This window comes from Oryzias latipes, chromosome 8 (assembly GCF_053564925.1).
Source record: "Oryzias latipes strain Hd-rR chromosome 8, Olatipes_Hd-rR_3.1".
Lineage (NCBI taxonomy): Eukaryota > Metazoa > Chordata > Actinopteri > Beloniformes > Adrianichthyidae > Oryzias > Oryzias latipes.
The window spans coordinates 5,828,511-5,849,957 of record NC_136244.1 but is presented as its reverse complement, the minus strand read 5'-3'; the positions used below and the strand labels follow the sequence as shown (position 1 = coordinate 5,849,957).

The window sequence follows — 21,447 nt, the reverse complement described above, 5'->3', positions numbered from 1 at the left end:
GTTGAAAGATATTATTCATTAAAGAAAAAATAATTTTGGAATTACTCTTATTTGCATTAATCAGTTAAGTAAAATAACTCTTTTTAGTATAACTAATATTTAATAAAAGGTTTTGCTCATTTGGGTGCCAAGGTTTAATACATCATATACATGGATATTGTTTACTATAAAAGGCAAGCATAATATAGGCCCTTTAATATCAGGTTTTGGTTCTGAGTCCTTTCGAGTGACAAAAACATTGCTTGTTTGCACACGCCTCATAAATATCAGCACACCCCCAGGTTTGTTGACGGTGGCCATATTGCAGTTGTTCATTTTATTACTTTCAGCCTCTCTCAGCTAAGTGGGCTCCATTTTTCAGTTGGGGGAACAGCTTGCCAACTGTCATCAGCTGAGCGAACCCTGGCCCACCAGCCCCTTCCAGCAAGAGGGGAACCAGCTCTACCAGCTGAGCAACCACAAGAAACTGCTTCTCATTGTGTAAAGCAGACAAACAAAGCCTTCACAGCCACATTTCTGCCCATGATAAATAAACTGCATCCACTGCTGCCTGGTTCAAATATCCACCGGGAGCTAGAAAAAATGCAGCTGTCTTTGACAACAAAAACAGACTTTTAGAGGATCTTTAAAATAAAATAAAATAAAATAAATCGTGTTGCTCCTTGGTAGCAAATAAGAAACATAGATTTCACTGACACAATCGAGCAGCTGCCATCTTTGGCCATGACAACAGCATCCAAAGATGAGTGTGCTGATGACATTAATGTGAAGAGTAATAGATTTTCCACATACCTCAGCCTCATTTACATCTTTTCACAAACCCATCGCGGTCACTAATGACTCACTCAGTGGACTTAGAGATTCATTTCCTCCACGCTAATTTATTCAGTTCTGCAGCAGAGATTGGTGAGCATCCAGTGACACACCGAGCTCCTTTTGTCTTTACTTCTTCTGGTAAAGACAAAAGCAGTGTGGATTGGCAGTGTGGATTGTTTTGAGGTTTCATTCTCTCGGAGGTTGATAAAAACCAACACAGCTGCGAGCAGACCACCGCAGAGGCGAGCGGCACTCTCTACTGTCTTTACTTAAGAGCTAAGAAGACTAATCAGTGGGCTGCACACTGGGAATGTGGACATGCTGCAGCCAGCCCCTGCTAATTAGGCTCCACAGAAAAATAAAGCTGCTTGCTATTAAACACAGCACTGCTCACAGTCCCTGACAGGAGGAAATTATGGTCTGCCAATTATCAGCTCTGTGCTTTTTCCCCTTTTTCTCTTATTTTTAGTTAACACAGCTGACTCAAAGTTCCTGGTATGAGTGGAGTTGTGTACAGCAAGATGTTTGAATTCAACTTTCTGAAAAATTCTTTCCATTTTATTGCCTAGAAAAATAAAAAATAAAACTTGAAATAAATTTGTATTGGATCAAACTTGTAAACTCCAAATCCTTAAAGAGGGAAAAAAATTCAAACTATTTTCCAAAAAAAGCAAGATGTCAAACTTCCAGGGTGTTACTTGAAAGTGTGATCTCAATTTGTACATTGCGAAAACCTCAACCTTATTTAGTACTGGGGGTGGGAGAGTTTTCGTTTGAAATGTTTGAAAATGTAATTTTAGACAATTTAATGAGCTGATAAGACATTCTTTTTAAATAAAAAATTTTAAATGTCAATATATTACTTATTGCACAGACTTTTCATATAGCTATTTGTGAAAAGACACATTTTCTCAGTTTCCTTCATGTCAGGTGTTTTTTAATTACTTTGGGGATGAATATAAAGTGAAAAAACTGAAGAAAACATGATTCCTTTTTGCAAAAGCAGCATCTCAGTGTGTTGTGGTATTTCCATTCCAACTTCAACATAAGCAGGCCTCCATCTACTTATTGAACCACTGGTCGGATGTAAAACAGTTCACACTGCAAAATATTCTCACTTTACCAAGTTTTGTCTCTATTTCTCATCCAAGAATAACATCATACTCATGTGAAACACATTAACCAAGTAGATCACATTTTATTAGATGAATTGAAATGTTTTTTGCTTTTGTTTTTTTTAGAAATTACACTCCTTTTTCACCAACAATACACAAGAAATTCTCCTGATAAAACAAGGAAAGTATACATATTTTTAAGATGCAGTGTATTGGGTAAAAACAAGTCATTTTATTTTTACAAAACTGTTTGTTGTTCACCCTCCGGGACATCCCGTTAGGGGTCGCCACAGCAAATCAGCTTTTTACCGACCCGCACACTTGGTTTGGAAGAGAGAGTTACGCCGGATGCCCTTCCTGACACATCCCTGTATTTTATCCTGGCTGGGGACTGGCACAGGGGGACCCAGACTCAGGCCACCCTATGGCTACATAATTAGGCAGCAGTGTGAGCATGAAGCTCATTGCACGCCCTGGGAGTCGAACACCGGTTTCCCAAGCGCCAGTCGTGCAGCCAGTTAATCGGTTGATAAACTTTAGTTTGATAAGGCTGAGAATTCTTGCCAAGCACAAACAATGACAGGCAGGAGACTGTCAGACAAACAGCGGCAGCTTTTGCAAAGGGTAAAACTCTCCAAGGACCTGAATGACCATCAACACTTTCAAATGTCCTTCAACAACCAAAAAACCATCAAAGGAGCTGCACACTGAATGGCAAAGGGCTGTTTGGGTAAAGGGAACAGCTTGAAACTTAATAAGCTTAAAAAGCTTTTCATCAAGAAGAGAATCTGGGATAAGCTTTATTAGAAATCACAAGGATTTATCTTCTCTCGTGAATCCAATGAATCCATGAAATCTAGTAGAGAACTGAAGATCTGGAGTCGCTAAAGCAGATTCAACTCAACAGATACTCGTGAATTCCTCCATAACCAAGATTTTCTGTTTCTGGAAGAAATTCACCTCTGAATTTGATCAAAAGAGAGATGGATGGTCGCGTGCCACATAGCCTAGTTGAACTGTTAGAATTTTTGCATCAGGAGCATCAAGTTTTCCACCAAAGACATTAGTGGGGAAGAAGATAGAAATGTAGTGATATGGAAGATGGACAACCCAGTAAGACTCTGTGGTGTGATTAGAAGCTTGGTTAAGGTATACAAGACCACAGAAGCAGCAGATGGAACACCCATAGACGGTAAAAACAAGGGACTAGTCGAGGTGTGACGTCACCCATAGTTAATGCCTTACATCCAACTCTTGCTAATTGAGGCCAAATCCCTCACCATTGCTTCCTGATATGGGCGCCTCCATGTTATATCAAGACAATTATTAAAAAGATCCTGTAATTTGATTCTTGTTTTTATTTTTCCCTTCTTAAACTAATGTGGGTCACAGAGACACGGCCGTAGCGCCAGAAAGATGCTTTTGCTGCAGGAGACTGAATGATCTCATGAACCCAGACATGGAGGCGTGATTACCGGTGCTTCTGTGGAGCTCTTTAAAATAAACGAACCCGATCTCTAAACATCCTCCATATTTTCCATGCATTGTAATGAGATGTATACAGACTGAAATTTGAATGGATCTACTGCATTGTTCACATTCGTGTTTTTGAATTTTGACTTATCGTGTGAGTTGGTTTGTGTTTATTTGCATAATTATGATTTAATGGAAACAGTATTTTTGTAAATTTTCTTTCAGGTCTACATTTTCAGGTCATCTGCTTTATCAGTTTTTTTTCTTTCTCCACAGTTTTTGTCCTGTTTTGTCCTGCATCTGATCTGGAGCTAACCAACCATATTTTTGAGCCAGATGTCTGCTAAGACAGAGGGAAGCGGAGCAGGGAGCTTGTGGCCCACCCAGCATATTTTCTATGTTACAAATTCTCTTCTTCTCCAACTGCTTTTTTCACCTGCTCCTGATTCACAACGATTTAAATAAATTAAAAAATCTCAGAGAAGCTTTTTTAGTCGTAATTTTCTTTATGTACCTCATCATCAGAAAAGCGCTACAAGAACACGTTAAAAACACGCAATTTTATTTTTACGTATTTACTGTTTCTGTAACTTTAGTGTTTGTAGTCCGGAAATTCATCCATGAAAGGGGTTCATCCTGCTCGGGAACATGTATAAATTAAATAAACAAACTAACAAACAAAAACGTAAAAAATAAATATTGGGTCTTAGTTTAATAACTAATTAAATATTTCACATAATTTACATGTCAATATTAGTCTGCGTGTTGGATAAAGATCTTTGCATCTTTTTTTTATTTTATTCTTTTGTATTTTTTCATTGTTCATAAATGCCTTAAACAATATTTTTGCTTTGACATTTCCTTGAAAAAAAGTAAATATGTTAACCAAGACATGTCTAAAAATGTAAAGAAACTTACAATTTTTATTAAACATGTGTTGACATTTATCTAGTAAAAATTTAAAAGAGCTAATAATTTTAGATGCTCTCCAATTTCTTTATTTGTTTTAGAGCTGCAGATATTGTTGCTTATAGCCAGCGTGCTTCTCTTTGTAAACCAGCAAACATTTTCAGATAATAAAATGGCTTTTGCGAGATACTGAGACTGAGATGATGCTCATCAGAGTGATTGCGATGGTGTGTCTGACATTTCAGCCCACAGCATGAATGCTGGGCTGACATTTCAAGTTGCTGAATCAACATGATACTCCCACAATGAATTTTGACTTTTATTTTGTGAGCCTTTGTTTAAGGTGAACAACATGGGAGTGTTTGAGTGTTTAAGCTTCATTATGATCTTTATAAGGAGACATAACCTCCGTGGCTTTTTGTTTCCTTTGAAGTTTTTTTTTTTTTTAGTTTGAACTTGATTTGACGATAAAGAATGCATAGAAATGTATAGAACAATGTCCTTAATAAATCAGCATTCTTTGTCAACGTTTTGAACACGTGGACAAAATAAAGCACTTAAGGTTTGTGAAGGAGCCAGTTTTTGAGCAAAGTGGTGAGGAGTTATGATAGGGATATATTTTAATGCTCCTAGACGTCTCAGGAAAGACTTGGCTGATTGGATTTTATTATAACTTTGATTTATAGCATTTTATCCTTTCATGTTTAATTAAATATTATGGGCTGTTTTTTTGTGTTTCTTTTGCCTGATCGTTTCCAATCTATTGATTTTATATTGAGATTATTCTTGTGTTTGTATTTCTTCGCAAAAAACTGCAAGAATTTGTAATTTACTGGATTTTTTTAATGTATTCATGCAGAAATTATTCTGTGTTTGAAAAAAGATGGATTATAAAACGGAAGTACCTGCTGGCTCCAAGAAGCCAGAATCCCATTGACTTCTATTGAGAAATAAACAGTTATGACTCAGTCATTCTATTTGCCAGAATAACTGTTCTTGCTCTGATAACTTTTTCTCACCATGTTCTTCCCAATCTTAAATTTTAATGATATGTGGTTCTTAATTGCATGTTACTCAACGTAAAAACTGACCAACCGGATGCCTCGGTAAAAGAATGTTGTCCGCGGTGGCCCCCACCTCAAACATTTGTTTGGCAGATTTTCCCGGGCCGCTTTCAGTGGGAGGGGTGTGGACCTTGAACAATCCTACTCCTGATTTGCCATAGAAATTTTGACTCAGACCGATCCGGACCAATCACTGTCGACTGGCTCCAAATGGCGGCGCCCGCATTGCGGAATAATGGCGACTGAATTGGCTTAATTTCGCTGGAGTTGGTGGTGGGGCATTTTCTATGGGTGACGTCACACCTGGCTGCGTCCATCTCAATATACGTTCTATGGCCAAGAGCCTTCACACTACTGTCTGGTACAGGGTTGTGTCAGGAAAGGCATCCGGGGTAAAAATCTTAGGATTGCTTGCATGTTATGGATCACATTTTCCACGGATAATTATTATCCTTATTAGAAACATTTTGTTTAGTAAAGAAAAATGTTCCCATAATTAACAGAGTCAGAATTACTTTATTGATCCCACTCATGGGAAATTTGTTCGTTACCATAGCAACTGACAGCAGAGAAAAAAATAAGAAGAAGAAGAATATAAAGACCAGAACACAAACATGTAGCAGTTGTGGTTTAATTTAAAATGCAATTTACAGAACAGTGCAGGTAAAAAGATGTGCAAAAGAAATGTGCAAAAAAAAGAAAATACTGTGCAAAGGTCATCTGTTGCATTGTGAGTTATTTTATTGGGTATGAAGGATTTCCGGTACCGGGCAGTTTTGGAGCGGAGCTGTCTGAGCCTCCTAGAGAAGGAGCTCCGCTGTTTGTCCAGAACAGTTATGAGTAAAAATAAGTAATTATGAGAGATAGCCCTGAAACAAATAATACAAAAACAATTAATTTTATATGTAATTTTTTTTTAAATGTGCCAAGTTAATGTAAGCAGAGCCAACATATTTTTTTGTATGTGGATTGTTTGAAATATGATGAGAGGAACATGGAATGTCCTCCATTTCTGTAATGACCCCCATCAAGAAAAAATCATTAAAAAATAAACTTTAACTATTTTTGTTATATAGTAACACTGTAACAATGTATTAGTTCATTTTTAGATTAGGTTATGACTTCAACACTGTTTTTTTATGATTTTCTTCTTAAGGTTTTGTGTTTGCTTTTTATTTATTTATGTATTTATTTTTTCCCATTATTTTTTAATTCTACAAGTGAATTTTTTATTGCTTTTTAAAGTTAGCCTAGTTATCGTTTTCATCAAAGTTGCCGAAGCAAATGAGTCATCAAAGAAAGCATCAAACTGCGCTCCCATGGTGCGTTCACGGAGCAGAAAACCAAACCGGCCTCTAGGGGGCGCAGTTGCGTTAAATGAGCCCCATCAGACAGCAGAAGGCTGCTTTCCCTTTAAGCCTGACGTACTTCAACTAGTGGCCCACTTTGTGGAGGGAGCAACGGCAGCAGGCTGCAGGAAAGCCGCTTCTCGTCGCATAAGAGTCTCCCCGCCGGGCCCCTCTTCCCTCACGATGGAGTTTTTCCTGGGAAATCCGTTCAGCACGGCGGTGGGACAGCGGATCGGTGAGCGCCTGTTGAGCCAAGAAGGGTTTATTGCGTAAAAGCGCAGCGCTTCTTTGCGGTGGCTCCCTCAGCCGCTTGCTGCAGCCTCATCTCTGCCGAGCTGCGCCTGTTTGCCTCGATTCACTCCGGTCTGATGCGCAAAAAATCCTCCTAAGGAAAGCGCAGGTTAAATGTAACGCAAACAGGCGCTTAGGACGTGGCGTCACTGAGACAATGACTTGGCAGAGGAGCGAGGATGAGGTGCTTAAATCGATTGGTTGATGCCTTCTCGGTTTAACCCGTAAATGGCTGGGCGGGACATCCCCCTGACCCAAATGTGATGCAGCATATGGTCAGCTGAAGCCATGGATGTGGAACATTGTGTTATTTTTAACGCGTGAGGATGGAGAGGTGGACGCGCACAGGAACTGCATGATTAACACTTCTTCATTAATATCATGTTAATTTTTTCCCTAAAGTGTAACTGTGACTTTATTCTCAACTCTGGCCAAAGTATTGTCTTCCTAAAAACATAACCCCTGTTTTAAAGAGTAATAATCTAAACATACACAAGTTTATTATAGTATAATATTAATGTTGCTATAAAATAAGGTTTTCTTGCCAACATTTTAATAAGACGTAAAAACTGATGAACAATATTTTTCTTCTTGCTTCCAAATTTGCTTTAAACACATATAGACAAAGTTATTCGTTTATGTTGTTGTTTATTTTATGATATTTTATGTGAGCATGATAAAAAATGTACAACCAAAACTAAAAGAAACAACAACCTTGCCTTTGCCTCAGTGCATCCTGATTTTTATGACCATCTGTTTTCCTCATTACCATCTATTTGACATGAAAATCTATATTATTTATCTTTGACTTTACCGTTCCAAAGCTACCTTTGTCTTTTTGTATAACTTTGAACAGAATCATTTACACGTTTCAAAATCTAAACTGTTTTCTGTTATTTGTTTGTGACATTAACAGCATTTGTGTGGGAAAAACATTTAATTTTCATGTAATTACTACTTTACATTAAGGGATGTTGCACAGGATGAACACATTATAAAATGGAAGAATATGACAAATAGACTGTTGGAAACTTTATTTAAAAACCTTTGTTAGCATTTAAACATAAGAAAACAGAAACAATGTACAGTTTCGTGCTGCGGTTACTTGAACTGGCAAACTTGACAAAAAGAACGGAATCAGAAATCTATCTCTTTAAGCATTTTGATGAGCTTGAAACATGCAAACGGAGTTTCCTGAAGTTACCTGATTTTATCTTCATCACCTTCATGACTGATTATCTATCATCCATGATTGCTTCTCCTCAGCCCATTTTTCCCCTCTCTTTTTTTTGTTTGTATGGGTTTGTGTAATTACCACCCCTTTCCGGTGTTTTCAGACAGTTTACGCCCAAACTGTAACCGGCAGCTTCTCATTTTCTTGGTTCTCGCCCTAATGTTTGCAGACATCTGAGCTGTGTCCAGCATCTTTTTGTTTATCTGTGCATTGAATTGCCCTCTTAGAGAGTCTTATAATCCTTTCCATTGTTTCCTGTGGACAGCTGTTTGCTTGGCTTTCACAAAGCCAGGCTGTTCAGCCGTTAAGTAAGATGTCATGTTTTGATGTTTAGACTGTTAAATCCACATTCTCTGTTCATCCACCTTTGTTTTGTTTTGAAGAATAGGATGTGGTCTGAGTAACACTTTTTTATGACCATGATCTTTTAAAGTCTCACTCTGATCATCTTTTAATCTATTTCAAAAGTATTCCCAGTGAGTTTTTTTAACTATGATTTGTATGGTTTGTAGCCAAAATCGAAAAACATATCCTTTTCAAGAACGTAAATTCTGCAGAGCAGCAGTTAGAAACATCCCTGTGAGTTCTGGGCGGGACCACTGGCATGGAGTACGCTAACACTCACTTCCCGTCACCCATTTGTTTATAAGCTCTTCTTTAGTTTACAGCCCCCACAGCCCCAACCTAACATTAGCAATGCAACAAAAATGGTGATCAGTATTGGAGCTATGACGCCGTTTAGTTTTCGGACGAGGAAAACACACGTGGATTTAGTTGTCTGCAAGTCGATGTGTATCAGAGTCTGATTTTTTTGCCAACTGCCTTTTTTCGTCTGCTTTGATTCACAGAGAATAAGGAAATACTCAGAAAGGCTATTTTAAGCAGAATTTTCTTTATATACAGTATATCCTCCATTATCAGAAAAAGGCCACAAGAACAGATTAAAAACACCAAAAACACAAGTTGCTTACTTTTTGTTCGTTCCTGCGTCATTATTTTCTTAAGCTTTCTTGCTCTAAACTTGAAGTTTGAAAGCATAGTTTATTATATGTACATTGATGTATGACATTAATGTGCACAAAAAAAATTGTATTTAGACAAATTTCTCAAATTTGGGAGTTTTGCTCCTTTTCTTTTTTGTCTTATCCTTGTCACAACATTGTTTTGAATATCACCAAACCCTCACAAAGTTGTTTCTTGTACTTGTACTTGTAGTTAAAGGGTTAACTGTTGCCATCAAAATACCATCAGCAGTGGACGGTCAGTTCACGTGCTTCTCAGCATTGCAGGGCATTGCCTCTAGGTTTTAGAATAGGTTTTTAAAATTAAATTAACAAATGAAATTAGTCACAGTTCATTTTTATCTTCAGAAAGTGAAAGGAATCTGGAAAAAAAAAATTGTTAGACGTAAAAATCTAAATCTGCAGAAAAACCAGGGTGAGATGACGTTTTTGCCCAAAAATCCATGAATGTTCCACATCCATGTAGATTTAATATTATTTTAAATACATTTTGTACAGTATTCGTCTTTCTCACTTTTCTTTCTTGACCTAGTTGCAAGTTTTCACAGAGAAAGAAAATACAAACCAATGACTTTTTGTAGTTTCTTTCAGAAAAAGTTCCATGATTAATTTTTTTTAATTCCTGTGTACGAATTTCAAATTTGTGTCTAAAACTACAGTCATTTGTTCTCATCCATTTTGTTTTTAAAGAAAAAATAATACCTTTCAAAGTCAAATGAGCATTGAAAAATATGGGGTTTTTAAAACTTTTTAAATCATAAAATGAACCAAAAGGGAAATGGATTTTGTTAGTTTTACATTCAGAAATGAAAGTTTTTTGTGAAACGTAAAATCATTTGTGAAAAAACACATAACCCTTACTGTATGGTGTTTTCTGTACATTCATGTTCCCTCTGACTTGCTTTTGCCAGAGCGGGCCACCAGCTCCAGCTTACAGTCTGAAGACTGGGAACTCAACTTGGAGATCTGCGACACGATCAACAGCTCAGAGGAGGGGTGTGTGTTTTCTGTCAACATCTGGGAAAAGTCGTCCGTGTGGAGCTGCACACCTCAAAATCCTCTAAATACTCTTCACAGGCCCAAAGATGCAATCCGAGCAATAAAGAAGAGGATCATCGGGAACAAGAACTTCAAGGAGGTCATGCTGACACTGACTGTGAGTTCTGCTTCGGTTTGTCATTGTAGAAGCTGGATCGTTTTTCCTCTTACCTGTGCTGGTTGTACTTTAGGTCCTGGAGACCTGCGTGAAGAACTGTGGCAACAGATTTCACATCCTGGTGACAACACGGGATTTCATAGAGGGGGTTCTGGTACGCGCCATCATCCCGAGTAACAACCCTCCGCTGATTGTGCACGACAGAGTGCTCGGCATCATACAGGTGAGGCGTTCAGGGAGGAAGAAAAGTCGGTTTTACTGGCACTGCAACATTTTTTACCCATGCATTAGCAGATGGGTGAGGTAACACAAGTCCTTTGGGCTCCAGGCCAAAGGGAGGTGCCAGTGAGTACCAAAAAGACTTAAATAAAGATTTAAAGTTCATTTTTTACCAGCTGCTGCACACTTGGGTGTGTGAAATTTGTTCCCAGGTTTTTTAGTCCTCCCCTGCGCTGCAGTCAGATCTTCTTTCAGAAAACATTTGATGCTTAAACCTCCCCCCATCCAACCACTTATCGCTTAGAGTCAAGCATTTGATGGACCTTTACTAATGTAAACTAATGTAAACTTTACTAATTTAAGTCTTTCATGACGGTGCAAAGCCTCTGTTCTCTGCAACAGAATCAATTGAATAAAATAAACACTTTACTACTGTACAGTGTTGCATATCAGCACAAACCTGCCTTTCTCCACTACAGAATCCGCTGGATTTATGTTAATTGCATAAAATGGTTGTTGAAAGCTCCAGTGTTAAAGGGTTAGTTAATTTGTTTTGCTTTTTTTATGTTTAAAATCTTTTAATAGATACTAATGATGTAAATGTAGTTTACATTTCACATTTTGTTTGGTTATTTATAAAAAATAAGTCTTTCCACAGCTTTCATTCTTTTAGCGTGTTCCACTCTCTTTATTTTGTCTTGTTGTCTTTAATTCGCTCATCACTTTAAATAAAAATTATGCCTTATTGACCAAATGTGAGTTTATTATATACAGTAAGAGTGATAACATGTGGGTGGAGAGGCCTCATGTGAATTTTTGCCCTGGGCCCTATATTCTCTTGCAGCACTCTTGCATGTCAATAATTCTTGTCTTTCAAGGCGTGGGCTGACGCATTCCGGAGTTCGCCTGACCTTACCGGAGTGGTGTCCGTGTACGAAGACCTGCGCAGGAAAGGACTGGAGTTCCCTGTGACTCCACAGGAGGGCTACATGCCGGTCCAAACCACAAAAAAGGTGCAGGCAGGGCCGGATGCCGGTTTTCTTCCCTCCTAACCACTGTTTGACATCTGCGGTCGTTTTCTCTTTCTTGCTGCTTCTGCTCCTCTTGCCTGTCAGACTTTGTCTGGAAACGGACCTGCTGTCACCGCTTTGCCTGCTGTGCGTCTATCTTCCCAAACTCCTCAGACCTCTGTGCTAACTCTGGCTCTCGACGGGACCAATCCCTTCACTCCCAGCCAGGTGACACAGCAAGAAAATGGTTATCTTAACGTCCCGCTTGTCTTAGTGAATGAACAACGTCTGCAAACTCAAAAGAGACACTGTCAGCATACACAACTGCTTTTGCTCTGTGTGGTTCTCAACTCATCATGTTTGCTGTCATGCAAAGTGCCTTCTAACAGGAAAATATCACTCATGTAGGTGCAAAGGCTAAAGACTGATCTGGGAATGGTGCGAAGCAACCTGAGCATAATGTCAGACATGATGCGTCAGCTGGACCCCGTCACGGTGAAGCAGGCAGACATGGAGCTGCTGGAGGTAAAAACATCAATCTTTGCTCCTTAGTCCGGAAATATTGAGGCTATTTTTTCTCTCAGGTTGCTGGATTCTTTTTTTTTTTGTTATGTGGATAATGCTTCTGTCCCCTTAACTGATCTAGCTCCTTATGCGTTGTGTGATGCATCGGCCCCCTCAATCCCCTCCCCACCCACACATTCTTTGTGTCGTTGTGTCTTTAGCAGCTATACACAGTTTGTAAGGAAATGCAGGACAGGATAGTGAAGATCATCCCCAAACTCAACGAGGAGAAGCTGATTGAAGAGTTACTGGCCGCCAACGATGAAATGAACACTGCCTTTACTCGCTACCAGAGGTACCTGCAATGGTTGACGTTCGCTCGCTCCGCTTCTGCCGAATTTGTTTTATTCCTCCTGATGGGTTTTTGTGCTGCTTCCAGGTTTGAAAAGCGAATAACAAACGGGCAAGGCTCCGATCTTCAGGTAAGCACCTCTGTTTGATCAAGTTCTTTGAAGAAAACGTTATCATGTGTCAATTTTATTTTCCTCGTTTACAGTTGATTACCGGTAGGTCAGTAACCTTAAAAAAGAAAAGAAAAGGTACTCAAATTCACATTTTCAATTTAAACAAATGCTTTCAAGCATTTCTTTGTGTTGGGAATAATTTAATGCAAAAGTAATATATTCGAGTAACTTCTTTTCCTGTATCAAAGCAGTGCAAGATACTTCTCAAATATTTTCGTAATGTTTTTCTGTTTACAAGTTCCGTAACTATTATTTTTTAAGATTCAGTACCAACCATCCATAAATCTAAGACCCAAAAATTGTGTTTTTGGTGCTTTTTTTCTTCTTTGTGGCATTTTTCTGATGATGGATGTCACATATGAAGAAAATGAAGCCTTAAATTTCCTTTCTGAGGATTTATTTATTTAAATCGTTGTAAATCACCAGCAGATGAAAAAAGGCTGTTTGAAAAGAAGAATATTTTTTTGACATAGGAAATACACTGGGCGGGCAACAAGTTCCCTGCTCTGCTACATTCTGATGCATACACTTGTAGACAGATAGATTCATATATGTCTTTGTTTTCCTCATCTGAGCTGGTATCTGGCTCAAAACTGTACGACTGGATAGCTCTGGTTTTGCTTGCATTTTTTGTTGTATTACTATTGTTAGATTTGGGAGTGTGATGGGCTGTAAGATAGCGGGAAGGCACGTAAACAGATGGATGACAAGAAGTAGGGACAGTCTTGTTGCTCCACGCCAACATTCAGAGGTGAATTTCTAATGAACACTTGCCACTCTGCAGAAACTATGTCCTAGAAAATGACACACGTCTTTTGATTTTGGCCAAAAACAGCATAATTGTAATTAAAAGAACACTGGGAACGATTTTACAATGCAATACACTTACTGAGTCACTGAGCCAAATTTCCTTGTTAGACTTTATAGGAAAAACCCTTTCATTGGTCCCTAATATGAGTTTCATGCCCTGCAGCATACTGGAGGTACCTGTCCTGGGTGTACCCCAACTTTGCCCAACAGTAGCTGGGATAGGCTCCAGCAGCCTTATGACGCCAAAAGGGATTAAGAATTTTTGGAAAAGGAATGGATGGATGTATGGTTGAGTGTTTTTAACCTCAACGTGTTGCATTTTAACCTGCTTTCATCAGGTTGCATCATGCTCTTTATCTGTTCTGCATTTTGACATTTTTCATAGTAGAAATTCTTAAATTTCTTTATTATGAAGTAAACTGACTGAAGCTGAGGTGTGGTCTTCCATTTGGGCTTCATGTGCTTTCATTTACCAAAAATAAACTTTATTTTAGAGATTATCATTAAACCATTTTGCCTAAAAATGTGAAAAAAAATAGCTGTACACTTGTAATTTTATATTCTACTTTTGTGGGTTTTACAAAGGAAAAACATTTAAAAGCAAAACAAGAGTCATTAAACGCATTACAGTTCTGACAGCAAGATAGTAAGGTATGGGTTCACTTTAAAATATCATTAATAAGTAATGTATAATGTTATTAATCTGTTACAACAGTATTAAATAAAAATCCAGAATTTGGGTAATATTTTGTGCAAACGCAAACTAAAACTACCATTTTTCTCTTACTAAATAATATTAAAATTAATCTACAACTAATTAGATAAAATATTTCGGCATTGGGAGTCCAAACCAGCTGTGTCTAAAGACCTACTGGAGACTGTATCTCCTCTTTGTTTGCAGCTTTTGTCTTCAGAGAGGAGCGCTTCTTTCCCTCAGAACATCAACACAGTTTGCAGGGGTGGTCCCTCCTTCCTATGGCATCTGAACACAACAATGGAAAGGTTCAAATGTGTGTTTTTCATTTGTTTCTTTCAGAGCCACACCTACATCAACCTTGCGGATCAGGACGGGAAGAGCGAGACGGTCAGCCGGTCTGGCATTGCCTCTGTGAAGAGCGACAGCTCCCTCAGCCTGTCCAAACCTGACAGTTTATCCAGTCAAATGGCCAAACTTAGTAAGTTCTTTGTTTGGCTTCCTCTTTTTGTTGTTGCAGTGAACAACGACATAAATGGGAAACATTCAGGCCACTCTCTGTTTGTGTTGTTCCTGCTTCTCCATGTCGCCTTCTGCATGATTTTTCCCAATCAAAAACACATCATGACAACAGCAGCTCCTTAAATATTTCTAAAATCCTTTAAATACGGGTGGGAAATGATGTCCCGAATAATCCCGAAGGAAAATTTCCTTCGGGATTATTAAAGTCTATCTATCTATCTATGTCCTGACTGGTTTGCAGCATTAGACAACGTTCAGAGGTCTAGAACCTCCAGGTAAAGGAAAAGCAACCAAAAATCTGTAAAACTGTTTGACAAAGTGTGTCCGTTGGTTTGTGTTAAGTCCATTTCAAAGCCGTTTTTGTTCATTGGTTGTTTTCATATTGGCTAGACGTGACGTTTCTAAACTTTCCAAAAAAGGAAGAAAATAGGCGAGAAAGATCAACTTGTCAGTTGCTGGAACACACCCAACATGGCTGAGCTCACATATCATCAGTCACCTGTCAATCAAAGTAAAAAAACATGGAAAAAGATCACTCTTCAAACAGCTGACCTTGATGTTAGGTTACAGACAGTCACGTAAAGGCAAAACACGGGTTCTTAAAGACACATTTAGCCCACGGTGTTTACACTGGACAAGCAGGGAGGGGCTTCTTCTTCTTCTTCTGTTTTCTAGTGCATGTCCGCCACTTACAGTTGGAAGAGTATTGGTGTGAAATGTCAAAGTGGTGCAAAACTCACCACTCTTGCTCCAGGCTGTTTCTTTCACAGCTCTATTCGGATATATGAAAGACTTGGTGTCATAGAATTCCAGCCGGGTACAAACCACGATTATTATTTCCCCCTTTGTGATCAATGTTTAGACGGTTGGCACTTCTGTCAAAGTTTGACAAGGTTTCAAAGGACGCACCTTTGGGATGTAGAGCTGGAATACAATCTTAAAATTGGGCACAGCCACCCATGTATGCAGGAGTTTTAAACGTGGAAGCCCGAAATGGGAAAACATTTACGTAGAATTTTCATTAGAAGTGGTTGCTATGTTGCCAAAGCCAATGTGAACGTAGCTTCAAAACTAATCACACAGTTAAAAAAATGGATTACAGTAAAATTATGTACATTTCTGTTGTGAGGGTTGTACCATTATTTATTGGAATGAACGGACAAGCAGGCAAACATATGTGGCTTTCAAATGTAAGTGTGCTTCATTGTGGAAGTTGCCCCTTGAATATGACCTGAAATGTTTTGGCTTTTTGATGTGTTTAAAACCAAACGCCTTTGACATTAATGCTTTCAAAAACACCCCAGTCTGTGCGTTTGCAGTCATGACAGTTTTGCTGCAGTAAGCCAAAGTTCTGTGCCGAAAGCGGTCCGTGCTCTAACAGTGTTTCACATGTTGCTCTTGCAGGTACGAGTGAGTCAGATGACACTTTATCACCCAAAACAGAAGTCCTAAGTCAACCGAAAGCCGGGTATGGAAACATGCAATCAAATGTTTGTGGTTTGGTGTTTTATAAGAAATTCTCATTTTAGGAAACGGATGACAAATCACAAAAATATCACAAAAACAGGATTTTATCATCTAAAAAACGTTGCCAGAGTCCGCCCGTTTCTCTCTCTTGCCAGTACAGAGGTGCTAATGCATGCTTTTATTACCAGCAGATTAGATTATTGTAATGCCCTGCTCTCTGGTCTTCCCAGAACAAGAATAGCAAATCTTCAACTGCTGCAAAATTCAGCAGCACGCGTTCTGACGAGGACCAGGGGGCGGGAACACATTACACCAGTTTTAAGATCGCTGCATTGGCTCCCTGTGCAATTCAGGATTGATTTTAAAGTTCTTTTATTGGTTTACAAATGTTTTTATGGTCTCGGGCCTTCATATTTATCTGACATGATTTTAAAGTATGAGCCCCTCGCGGACCCTGAGGTCCTCTGATACAGGCCTTTTGGTTATTCCAAAAGTAAGAACAAAGACATACGGCGAGGCCTCATTCCGTTTTTACGGACCTCGCCTGTGGAACAGCCTCCCAGAGAGCCTAAGGGCCGCAGAGACTGTTCATGTTTTTACAGGAAGGCTTAAGACCTACCTTTTTAATTTAGCTTTTAGTTGAATTTTAGGATTTTAAATTTTCTTTTTTTATTATTTATTTATTTATTTATTTATTCATTTATTTATTATTTTTAAAATATTTTAATTATTTATTTATTTATTTTTCTTTTAACTAGTTTTATATGTGTATGTAAATACATTTATTTATTTATTTATTCTATTAATTTTTAAGTCGCTCTTACTATTTCATATGCCTATTAAGGTTTATGTAATTATTTGTTTTTGTCCATGTTTTATACATATTTTAATTTTATTCCTTTTACATTTTATTACACTCCAGTGTTTTCCTCTGAGGGATCCTCCACATCAGTGACTGACCCTTCTCAGTGAGCGGGGACGCTGCAGTGGGATCTCCTGGGTCTGACTCTTTTGATCGGATCTGGGGGGTTCTGTGGTAGTGTTCTCCGTGAACTTGGGTTGGGGGGTCGCTGGTGTGGACATGTCCCCAAAATATCGTTTCCCCACGTCAGGACAAAGCCTGGTCTCTACATTCTATCATTTTATCACTTTTTTATTTATTTATTCATTTATTTATTGATGTGTGTGTGTGTGGGAGTGTGTGTGTGTGTTTGTGTTTTTGCGCGCGGGGGGGGGGGGGGGGGGGTTGTCGCACAATTTGTCTTGTCATCTTGTTTTTAAATTTTATTGTTTTTTATGCACAGCACTTTGAGTGACATATGTTGTTGAAAAAGTGCTATATAAATAAAGGTTGATTTGATTTGATTTGATGAGATCCACACAAAACTGAAGCTTTGAGGAAATGTGAAGCTAGTTTAATAGTTGTGTTCTGTGGACCAATGACTACTTAAAACAGGTCTCTCCTTGTTGTTTTGCTCTATAATCTCATTTATTGGCCCCTAACATGCGAATGGTGTCCTGCAGGAACAGCAGTGAGGACACAGCAGATGGTTTGGCTCAAGCTCAGAACAGCAGTCTACAAATCAGTGGAATGGTGAGTCGGGACGGCGTGTCATCTGTGTTTTTCTACGGTTCAGAAGTTCACTCATGGCCTTAATCGGGCTGCTGATAAATCGGCTCCTGTGTGTCATGTGATCTTTAGAAGAAAACTGAAGGATCTCCCTCTCCCTAAAGACGAAAATGTGCCAACTAAACTTTAGTGAATGTTGTTGGTATGACTCAGCCGCTCACTCCTGTTATATGAACTCTGTGTGCTCTAAGGATGACAGTCCAGCCTCGACCCGCAGCTCTTCACCCAAGTTAGAATGGATGATAAAAAGGGGAATGGTGGGTTCTTCTCAGAAAATGACTGTCCCTGCTTGGCACCCTCCAGCGCCCCCTGCCTGTTGGTTTTAGTTGTGACACTGGCAGTTCAAGTGCTGTGGTCTTGTTTGCTTTTTTTGGGTTTTCTGTTTGAGGGTGGTTTGCATGCCGTTTGTGGAACATATGAGCATGGGAATGTTTGGTTCACGTTGTTCAGAAACGATTTTGTCTTCTTTTGGGGGTCTGGTGGCGTGAGGTGTTAATGGTGGTGCCCCTCTAATTTGAGTCACTAAGCTGCTCCTGTCTGTCTCTCAGATTCCTCTCAACCAGTCTTCTGTGATGGATGACATTGAAAAATGGCTTGCATTGGAGGATGAGGTCAGTATATCACATTCACTAAATTCAGAAGATGAATATTTACTTTCTTATAGTTTGTCTGATCAATTCATTTTTGAGGAATTGGAAGCAGATTTGACAATCAAAGAATCTAAATTTAAATTCTGGTTGAGGTCATTTACTGCTTCCCTCATCTCTGACCTCCAGGTTATTCATTCAATGATGGAAAGAAATCAGCTAGATCCCTCTGGGATGCAACACCAATGACTTTGTGTTTGAGAGAAGAGACATTTCATCTGATTTTATGGGCAGTGAGCTTAAAAAGAAGCCCATTGGACTATAATTAAACTACATATATTTCTATTTATTCTTCTGAATTGCATCGTGCATCAATTGCTGCATTTTAAAATAAATGATGTTCTCACTTTGTGGCATATTCTCTTCTAAAATAATGAAATAAAATGTGTTTTCTTTTTGAATTTATAACAGATGAATTAGTGCATTTAACAGAAACTGTATTGATAAAAATGTAAACCCCTGAAATGTATTTACCAGTTAAATGAAGCGTTGTTGCTTTGTGTCAGTTTGATATATAAAACCATAAATCTCTCTAACTTCTACATAAAAGAACTTATTGTACTTGATAAAAACACATACTTTCCTGAATAACATTTTACTGAAAAACATTATTATGGAAAATAAATCTAATTATTGTCAACTTTCTGCATGAAGCAGAAAGAATCTTTTAACATGTTTGCATTTATTTATATTTTTTATAATATTTCTTCATGTGTGTTTGTTTTGTGTGGCAGTACGATGACTTTGAGGAATCTGATGGTGTGACGAGTGAAGGTGAGGACCTCCAAACCTTGTTTTTACATTTTTCCAAACGCTATCAATATTTTGGTGAAACATTATTACCCTTTACATTTTAAAAGGAGGCTGCTGCATGAAATAATTAATGTTTGAACTGTTTTTGACTGTTTTGAACTGTTTAAAGACCCACTCTGATCATCATTTGATCTATTGTAAAGTCTTTTCCAGTGGTCTTTAAGTATGATTATGCCGTTTTTAGCCAAAGTCTAAAAACCTGTCTGACACAGTTTCTGCAGAGCAGCAGGAGTTTACTAGAAAATCATCTTTGAGTTGTGAGTGGGACTGTTAGGGCAGAGCCAGCCCGCCCCCACTTCCCATCACGCATCAGTTTATGCACTCTCCTGCTAGCTTACAGCCCCTCAAACCCCCAACCTAACATTAGCGGTGCAGCAAAAAGGGGCGAGAAACTTTGGAGCCGTACAGTTTTAAAGCAGTCCGGCTCAGACGAGGAAAACGAAGACGTACATAGATCTACAAGTCTGTCTAAAGGCAGGGATGCCCAGTTTAGTTTAGTTTGTTTGGTTTAGTTTGAAGTCAGTTGTTGTATTTTATAACTGATTTTATGTTTTGCACAATGAGTGAAGGCTGTTGAGACAACTGTGTTGTAACATTAGACTATATAAATAAGGCTGAATTGACTTGAATGGAGTGGAGCAGGAAGCTTTTGGTCCAACCAGCATATTTTCTATGTCCCTAGAGACAGCATTTTATTCATCCGCTCCTGATTTACAGCCATTGAAATGAAAAAAGTGCAATTTTGAGCTTAATTTTCTTAATATATATAAAAACATGTTAAAATACCTCAAAACACCATTTTCAATTTGGAGTGGGTCTTTTAAAACCTCAAGTTCCAAGAAGTTTCCTTTAAACTTTCAACTTCAAACCTCAATAAAAATGCTGAATTGCATATTTTTTACCCTCCATAGATGAAACAAAACTCTCACAACCAAATGTTATGACACAATTGATTTCACTTCCACAAAATGTTTTACGTTTTTTTCTTCTTCAACAAACTGGACCAACCATAAAGTTTGCATTTCTGTCCTTTTATTTTATTTTTTTCTTTATTCTTTATTATTTCTATCTCTTTATTTTGGATTGTTGGCTAGATTCCCTTAAATAACTACTTGGATAAATCCAGTTTTGGATAAATCCATTTGTTTGAGAAACTTTGACCTAAAATAGTGACCACAGTCCTTTTTCCATGCTGAATCCTGTCTTCCTGTCTCTGCAGAGTTTGACAAGTTTTTGGCAGAACGAGCAAAAGCAGCTGAGCGCCTGCCGTCTCTGCGAGCGTCCTCACAAGAATCCCCTTACTCTGAATCTTAAGCTGAGAAAACTAACAAGACGCTGGAAAAATTAACATGAGCAGCAAAGAAAGCTACTGGATAGAAAATGCACATTTCTTACCGATGAATGGTTAAGAGGCACAAGTTATGTGGAAACGACATTCCATAGTAGACAGAAGACGTGTCGACTAAATGAAACATGTTTTTAACTGGACGCCTGAAAATGGTTGGTATTTAAGCAAATCTTTGCACATTTTGTATAGATCTGTTCATGCAGTTGAAGTGAAAATGGAAATTGTTTGAAAAAAACAGCATTTACAACATGTAGATGATGTATAATAATACTGTTAAATATGTATGTATATATAGGTGATAGGAGATCATGGAAAAAAGCCTCCTGATAGTTTGATGCTTCACATCAGTGTCGTCAGAGGTGGAAGAAAAGCTTTTCTACTTCTGATTTTTCCCTATGAAGACCTTTTACTTGAAAATAAACAAAATAAAATCCTGACGGATAGCTGTCATTATCTTCTTCTTCTTCTTCTTTCTCTTTCGGCTTTTCCCATCAGGGGTCGCCACAGCGAATCATCCTTTTCCACCTCACTCTATCATGAACATCTTCTACCCTAACGTTAGCCAACTTCATGTCCTCTGTTAAGACATCCATATATCTCCTCTTTGGCCGTCCTCTTGCCCTCCGGCCAGGCAGCTCCATCTCCAACATCCTTCTACCAATATATCCACTATCCCTCCTCTGAACATGTCCAAACCATCTCAGTCTGGCTTCTCTGACTTTGTCGCTAACACAGGCAAAATGAGCCGTCCCTCTGATGTACTCGTTCCTTATCCTGTCTAACCTGGTCACTCCTAAGGAGAACCTCAACATCTTCATCTCCGCTACCTC

The 21,447-nt window shown here is 38.5% G+C and overlaps 1 protein-coding gene across 7 annotated transcripts; it reads left to right on the top strand.

The window, feature by feature from the left end:
- Positions 1–6,585: 6,585 nt before the first annotated feature.
- tom1 (target of myb1 membrane trafficking protein) lies at positions 6,586–21,054 on the top strand. 7 transcript variants are annotated; one of them, XM_023957752.2, is made up of 16 exons: positions 6,586–6,961; positions 10,185–10,269; positions 10,351–10,429; positions 10,503–10,652; positions 11,527–11,661; positions 11,764–11,886; positions 12,067–12,183; positions 12,387–12,517; positions 12,602–12,644; positions 14,533–14,671; positions 16,117–16,180; positions 17,704–17,773; positions 18,001–18,066; positions 18,358–18,420; positions 19,191–19,230; positions 20,489–21,054. In XM_023957752.2, exons 1-16 carry the CDS (start codon positions 6,697–6,699, stop codon positions 20,581–20,583), a joined length of 1,665 nt encoding a protein of 554 aa, XP_023813520.2. In that variant the 5' UTR covers positions 6,586–6,696; the 3' UTR covers positions 20,584–21,054. The 7 variants fall into 7 exon arrangements, with proteins under 7 accessions (XP_023813520.2, XP_023813519.2, XP_023813523.2 ...); XM_023957751.2 differs by having other exon boundaries at positions 12,384–12,517; XM_023957755.2 differs by lacking the exon at positions 11,764–11,886.
- The last annotated feature ends 393 nt before the right edge of the window (positions 21,055–21,447 follow it).